Consider the following 8,384-nt stretch of genomic DNA (forward strand, 5'->3'; position numbering starts at 1 on the left):
TGTCAGTGAAAAAGATTGATTTCGTGTCCAAACTAGCAATGTATGATTCCTATTCAATTGTTACATATCTGCGTTACAAACATCTATTGTTCTCTGCTTTCAAAAGGTGGTGAAGTAAACCATTTAATTTTTTGAAACTTTCCAAAGGTTCTTGTTAAAAGAAAACTGGAAACATGAATGGAAATACATCGATATTTAATGACCTAAACCAGGAAATACACACATAAGGGTAATGAAAATGACCAGCTCTCCGATGAAGCTTTCGTGTACTGTGTCTGTAGCTTTTCAAAATGATAATCTACCATATGCATTACAAATAGTTACACTTTAGTAGTAGAGGAATGAAGACTGATGACAAAGAGAAGGAAGGCTGGAATCGCGTTTTTCCCCTTTCCCACCAATAGCTGACTTCTAACTCTCCACGAAAAATGATTTACGTTATTTATTTTCTTCATAATCAACATAAGAATGCTTGATACGAAGCCTTTTTTTCCAGCACCACTAACTGGCTCAACTTAATGGGTCGCAAGAGCTGAAGCAAAGAGTTTATAGAAAATATTCCAAATAAACTTTAAAAAACCTTTCATTTATTTTTATCATTTTGATCTACATTTGAAAAGTTTAGCCATATGTTTTGCTCATATTTTGGGAAAAATACTTGTACTTTTCCCCCATATCTCTATTCGTAAATATCAAAGTAGATTGAATTTTTAGAACTCAACCCAGTGGACACCTCAACTCAGGATTACCCGACCAAGGACAACTCAACTTAATGGACAACTCAACCCAGCCGACAACTTGACTCAGCACAAAAGATAATCGTAATAGATTTGCTTGGAAATTGTGGATCCCAATAGAAACCTCATGAGGTATCACATAATATGCTGAAACATCTTTTAAAATAAACGATTTGAAATTCAGTTTATGCCCAAGCATGTAATTAGACATGACGCATGTTTAAGTCGAGATGTCGTATCACAATGCTAACTCTGAGCTGGTTGATTGTACAGTCACATCTTAAATATGTTTACCCTATTTGGGCTCCAAACAGTGGGTGCGCCATATTATCAATTACATATTGCATTTAATGGAATTATCAAAGTAGAAATTATTTGTAATGAGTCGGAGAGCTTAAGACATCAAATTAAAGTTAAAAGGAATATATTGTAAAATTATGTTTTTCAAATACACCGCCTTTGACAGCCACCCAGAGCCTGAGCCTGGGAACAAAGTTGGCGAAAATCTTATTTTTGTTCCCGTTGTCCAGAGAGGCCCAGGCCTCACCAACTGACGCATTGAACTTGCATTGAACTTGTGCATGGTGACTCAGGTCTCTGTCTGGACATGCCACCAGATGCTGAAATTCAAGGGAATCAGGTTGAGGCTGTTTGGGGGGGCAACCCAATTTGCACCAGAATCCTCTGAAGCCCAACCTTTGTTCAAGGTAGGCCTGGACTTGGAGAATACCCTGGTGACGGTATAAAGCTTATTATTGATGCAATCTGATGCGGGGTGGATGCCAAAACCATTGGCAATTTTGATGGCAATCTCACCTTTGTCAAGTTTGGTCACAACCCTCTTTCTCAGATCTTCTATGTGTATAAGGCTGTTTTGGCACACTGTAGCTCTCCACGTTTGCAACTTTTTGAAGAGGTCCTAAGATATTTTACTCGAAAAAATCAGAAATGAGTGAGTGAGGTCTCGTATTTGGACCGACTATAAGGGCATTTTCTTGTGGAGAATATAACGTTAGTTCATTCCGACATAAAATGGCAATCCTCGTCATTCGTATATCCGTGCAAACTCCCGGGGTCTTTAGCTGAGATTTGTTGTGTGAATTTATGAATGATTTTGTTCATTTCCACTTTAAACGTCGAGGTGAACTAAACATCCTTTACCTTATCGAAAATTTATCAATCTCATCAGTCACTTGACTCTTAATTAAATTTGTTGTGAAAACTTCCTGACTGCCTTTTTTGCTGCAGGCTTATTTTCCGCCGGGATTGGGATCAGCAACATGGTGGAACAGGTTAAATTGCTCCTTCATTGGTTTGATAAACATAATCGTCTATTGCTTGACTACTTATTCTGATGGTTCTTATTTCATCATAAATGTTTTAACTTTTTTCGTTTTTCACGCCGTTCGTTTTTATCTTTACGCTTCACTTGTTGTGAACACCGAGCAATAAACAAAAAGCGATACAGGGTGGTCCAGATATTTTGAGGCAAGGTTCAAGAGGTGTGGTTTAATTGTGCTCTAGTTTTGCCAAACACATAAATGTGAATTTTTTGACTTGTAAACTTTGTCCATTCATCAAGAAGCAGTCTTAGAATCATACAGATTGTGCCTTTGAACTGGAAATTGGATGACAAAGTTTGCGTCTGTCATAGACCGGGTGTGAAAATGTTTAATCTCTTGCTCTTGATTATGACGTCACCTTGATCTTACAACCTTATTCCGACATATTCTTTGAATTGCTCCATTCTTAATAGAAATAATAAGATAAAAAGTTATGCTAAATTCGAACAACGATTAAGGCCACCAAATTCCACATTCAAAGGAGCTACATATCTACGGATTACGGTATTTGCGGTGTAGCCGTGGTTTAGGAAAAAGCTGAAACGAAAAAAAGTTTATGCAGCCTCAGAAACATATAAATATGTTATGACAGGGGCTCGGAAAAATTGTTTTTTGAGGGTCAAATGATAACTCAAAAAAATGCGTATAAAGCACCAAATAATTTATTTTCAAAGGGAAAAAAATCTTAAACGCAAAGACGTAAGACTGTAGCCTATTTAAAAGAAAAAAGACCCAAAAGACAACTTTAAACCATTTTTTTCAAAATTTTGAAGCAATGGGAGGAGACATGAAGTAGTAGTTAGCGCAGTTTCTTAGCATGAGAAAGGTCCCTGGTTTGATTCTCCTCCCCAGCCATCCTCAAGAAAAAATTTAGATGCTAACCACACCCACAGATGAAGAACCAATCTGATACGGACTATGGTACTGCATATTGGAACAATACAAGGGCGATGTGATGGCTAGCTTTGGTGGCCAGGCGAGGTTCACCCCTCCAACCATAGCACCTAATATCCAAAAGAAAATAATTTACCAAAGGTTTCAGTATATTTCATTACTTCAAAATCTATGAAATCAAAAGGCCTTCAAATTGTCTCCTAACTTGGACCCTCAAATTATTACCCTAAACCATGTAGGTTTCTAGAACATTTTTTGCTCCTATGGGTGCTTTATTTTTGCTATCTCTCAGGTTCAAGAGACCTGAGCTAAAATGCAAGTGTTTTTATATTTGCTCTTTTGCCTGTAAAGAATTGAAGTTCTGCTTTGCCAAAAAGGCAAGCAGGAATAATGTGAGAATCAGAGAACCACTACTATATTGCAAAAAACCAAGATAATTTGGACAATGAAGTATGCAGTATTTAAAGGAGGTGCAAAAGGTATGTTTAAAATAAATCCTCAAAAGTTTCCATGAGCGTTTTCCTCAACCAGAATTTTGAATCAATTTTAGTGAATGCCAAGGTTTACACTTTTGTGCCCTCCTGGGAAAAAAAGGTATTGAGAAAAAACAATTTTTGCCTGACAAAGACGTCCAACATTCAAAAATCTATTTGAAATAAAAAAAATCGCGGGGCCCTGATGATGACAAATTTTGGTAGGCACAGTGATCGTTTGCAACCCTTGCCCCAAAATATTCGGAAAACCCCGTAGATGTCAAAACTAGACTTTTGCAAGAGCGATAAGAGACTTTTACGTTCAATTTCTATCACGTGTGTCCATATAATTAAGTTGAAAATAACTTTTTGGTCTTGTCAATCAATCATGCTTTTTTCCTTCACAGATCAGATATCTAGATAGTATTGTTGGTTTATTTTTGAAAACCTCTCAAAACCCTCACTTCGTATGGTAGAGGATTGGCACAAAGCAAAAAAGAAAAAGAACAATATTCACGAGATAAAAAACGTATTATGTCCTTGCAGTAGCAATCAAATTCTTGAACGCAGAAGGAGTGTTCAGAAGAAGTCGCCAGGTGAGAGAGTGTCCTTGTGCGAGTGTTCCAAGAATCTAACGCACTAATAAATAGGGAATGACGTCTTGAATTGGTCATAAGGTCCGAAAATTGACTGACTTCTTTCGAATCAAGCTCCTACGCATTAAACCTGTGTTTGAAACCATGGTAGTTTAGGCCTAAATAATCGTTGAAAACGGGTATATATTGATTCGTCGCTCTAAGATAGCATGAAACATGATAAACCCAAACACTTTTGTCAAATGACCAATGCCAAGTAGAAATACTTTTATAAACGTCACGTCTGGAAAGTTTATACAAGCATCAGCCATGTATCCAAATATCAATTGTGCTTATTGAACCATGAAAATGCTCTTGCTCTGGTGCTTTTCAAAATTGACAAAGCTTAGCAATTGATCATGGTTACGGAACAGATAGGAAGATGTGATCAAAATGGATATTTACATTTATACACTATATATGTTCTTTACGAACTGTATTGTTCAACGTTACATCCGGTTTTTGTGCAGCAGATTTTCAGCTTCTTTGATCTTTTGTGTAATTTCTGTTTGAATCATTGAAGAATATTGATGATCCACTCCATATTGTCGCAACTCGGACAGAAAGTCTTGTCGTTCTTGGATTTCCTCCAACACTGAAAAAGAAAACTTTTATCAATATTTTAAAGATACAGCACTCTAAGGAATCTGAAGCAATGTATAGTTCAAGGTGTCAATTTTTCATTTTGAGAAAAGACTAATAATTAGGTATCTAAGGAGCAAAAGACTGACCTCGTTTATACAAAGGAAGTCAAAATAACATAAATGAAATAGGAGAACAACTATGGGGAACAGCCTCAACCATTTATCATTTTAGCAAACCTTGACTCTGTTGACACTTTTTAGACATTTGACGCGATGTCAAAAAGTTGGCGAGCGAGACAGAAAATCAATCTGAGTTCCAACAAATCTTGGCTTGCTTTATCCCAAGTTATCGAGGTCGTGTTTTCAGTATGGCACAACCGAGTTCAATCTCTCGAAAGTGCTTTCAAAGCATTTCTTTTGGGTTGTGTGAATGAGCAATTGCCATTCAATTGTTCCCTCAACTTGCAGTCGCAAGTGGACATTATTCCATGAAACACGTTTGGGGATTCTTTACAAGGGAAATACTCTCTCAATGACCTTCCGGATTTGTTTTTGTGCTGTGTTTGAAGACAAAAAGGATCTAATGTCAGCAAATTGGAAAATACTTTTATCACATTTTGAAATAGGGAACACTTTGATAAAGATTAACATTTGTTAATAAGCAAATATACTAAGGCATTTTAAAACTCAGAGTAAACGAACGTATATGTATGAGGGCAAATCCTTAATGAACTACAATGTTGAATCTGTTGTACCTTCATGAAAGGGTGACCTTTGAATTGTTGATGAACGAAGTGTTATGATATTAAAAACACATCAATGTTCGAGAATGCAATTGAACCCCGAGGAACGTGCCAAAACACTGGTTAAACAATTACGATTAGCAATGTACTCACAATCATCAACGAGAATCAGATCTAACTCCTCGGTTGTGTTGGCCTCCATAATAGCTTGGTGTCGAGGATCTCGAGGCTTTAGCAATGGCATCTTAGCCGCATTAGGGGGTCCATCTTTGCCATAGACCATTCGACTGATGAGTAGATCCTTGTCTTCATTTGTGATGGCTGCAATCGAGTTGAGTGGGTAGCTGAATAAACTGAATATGCAATTGCTTGTGTTTCATGGATAATGCTTAACTTACTTTTCGTAGGAGTGGGCACGTAGCCTCCACGGTCATAATCACCACGTTGTAAGATGGATGCCAGTTTCCTCAAGCGTGGAATTCTCATTTGACGATATCTCTGGAGGCGTTGTCGAAAATAGTCGGGCGAGCATTGAGACGAGTATGACCTACAAATAGGGGCATAGGACTTGCCACTTCGTGCCTTATTTCTTTCGTATTCCATAAAGCTGCCTTGATGTCTAGAGGATGCCTCAGCCTCGGAAATGAAGCCTAAAATGGTCTTTTGACGTTGAAAGGGCACATGAGCCTCTTGACAAAGGGCTGCAACGACAAAGCAAGTTCATCTAGTGATAATGTACGTGTATCTTAGATGGATCAAAACTTGACTCACTTGGCAAGCAACCATTTACCACATTAAGATAGAGTACTTGAAACCCAACGAGATTTAGATGTGTTCATATATCCTCCAAATGATTTCTAGATCTCTAGTCGGTAAGAAGGTTGACACACATATAAGTGATTTTTGAAATCGGGATGTTCAGGGGATCAAATACATACGAACAGTAAGTTAGAACCTGATGAAAAGGGTGTACGGTATGCTACACTTAAAAATACCCTTGAGGGCTCTTCTAAGCACATTATTTTTCACTGGGTATGGTCCCTTATGGCTTGAGCATCCTGCTTTCAAATTTGAAACCTATTGTTTGATTACTTGCTAAGTTGGATGATTTTGAAATATTTCAAATGTGACCATGTATTAGATTATTTTTGGATGATGTAGTGTGACTGCAAATCAAGTCAAATTTCAAACTGAGGGGATGTAATGTGGATGTAACTGGAGGTGGAGAACTCCAGAGGCAAAGCTACCAATGGAAAATACAGAGATAGGCTAAAAAGCAACTAACAAAGTTTCCAATAACCCTGATCTGATCCAGTATGTCCATGTGACACCTAGTAATCTGTCAGATGATCATGTTCTTGAGATAGGGTCGACCATTACTCAAAAGTCGGCGTGCTTTAGAGTAAAACCGGTCAAAAAGGTCGGTCAGGCTAAGTTCAAGTTCAAAGATGAACCATGATGAACCAAGATGCCATTGATTATAGAAAGATTAGAAGACCTAGATCTGGATTCAATTCTGAAACAGGAATCGTCAATAGATGCAGCCATTGATAAATTAGTTTCAGTTTTTGAGGCAGTTTGCTCCAGTCTAGCAATCTCTGAATGTGTTCCGAAAGATGGGACACGGACTAAAATTCCGAAGTATAGGAAGAATTTGTTCAAAAAGAGTTGCAAACTAGCAAAAAAGGCTCCACAGCAATTTGAATCCAGTAATTTTGGGTAGTCTCCGAAAAAAATTGGACGTAGTTCAGGGTAAGATTAAGGCCTCCATGGAATATGACCAACTACAAACTGAGAGTAAGGTGGTTCAAGAGGTCAGTTCGAATCGGAAGGCATTTTTTTCTTATGCGAACTCTAAGAGAAAGATGAAACACCCTGTTGGGCCTTTTGAGGTTGATGGGGAATTCATTAGTAATGTAGAGGCTACGGCTAACATGCTAGGAGATCAGTTCTCTAGTGCGTTTTCAACCCCACTGAGTTTATAAGCAACAGCTCATTGCACTGAAGATGAGTTTGTTGAGATTGACAATGTTAATCACTTTCAGCAATTTGATGATCTCATAATTACAGATCAAGATGTTTTAGCAGCCATCAGGGACTAGAGGCTTTCAAGTTCTCCTGGTCCTGATGGTGTGACATTTCAATTTCTGATGATATGCTCGCTGGTTCTTTCTCCTGTTTTCTCGTACTTGATGCGTTGCATCTTGGATCAGGGCCAGTTTCCATCTTCACTAAAGATAGCTCATGTTGTTCCAATTTTTAAAGGGGGAGATAAGTCGCTCCCCAGTAACTATAGACCGATTTCTCTCACTTCGAATATTGCGAAGGTGTTTGAGAAGATCATGAAGTTCAAACTTGTTGAATTTCTTGATATTCATGAAGTCCGTCCTCCTAGCCAGCACGGGTTCCGATCACATTTTAGCTCGGTTACCCAACTGATTGAGCATTTAAAGCAGGTCGTTGAGGGACTGGAAAGACACGAGTCAGTTGATGTTGTCTATCTTGATTTTGCCAAGGCCTTTGATAAAGTAGATCATGGCCTTTTGCTTAATAGACTTCATGAGATTGGTATCCAAGTCATGGTTCGCAATTGGATAAGAAGCTTCATTCATGATAGAAAGCAAATTGTTAAGGTCGAGGGATCGCTTAGTGACATACATGATGTCAAGTCAGGTGTTCCCCAGGGCTCCATCTTAGGCCCCCTCCTTTTTATAATATTCGCTGCCCCGCTTCAAAAGCTTATTATTACTGCCAGTCTCTCTTCTTATGCTGACGATACAAAGTTAGTTTCTGGTAGGAATGGCCAAGATTACAATAGACTTGAAAAAGACCTAGAAATAATCTATTCTTGGGTTACTGAGAGTAATATGGCCCTGAACGAAATGAAATTCCGCTCAATGACCTTCGGGGTATCCTTTGAATACTCCACTCGTAGATAATGGAGATAAAGATATTGAGCAGGTCTCATCTATGAA

The 8,384-nt window shown here is 38.2% G+C and overlaps 1 protein-coding gene across 1 annotated transcript; it reads right to left on the reverse strand.

Annotated features, from left to right (window-relative positions):
• Positions 1–3,926: 3,926 nt before the first annotated feature.
• Positions 3,927–6,403, reverse strand: LOC131881985 (UPF0193 protein EVG1-like). Its single transcript, XM_059228993.1, has 3 exons — positions 5,808–6,403; positions 5,563–5,730; positions 3,927–4,677 (listed from the first exon to the last, which is right to left on the reverse strand). Exons 1-3 carry the CDS (start codon positions 6,010–6,012, stop codon positions 4,532–4,534), a joined length of 519 nt encoding a protein of 172 aa, XP_059084976.1. The 5' UTR covers positions 6,013–6,403; the 3' UTR covers positions 3,927–4,531.
• Positions 6,404–8,384: the final 1,981 nt, after the last annotated feature.

Source organism: Tigriopus californicus, chromosome 1, assembly GCF_007210705.1.
Source record: "Tigriopus californicus strain San Diego chromosome 1, Tcal_SD_v2.1, whole genome shotgun sequence".
NCBI lineage: Eukaryota > Metazoa > Arthropoda > Copepoda > Harpacticoida > Harpacticidae > Tigriopus > Tigriopus californicus.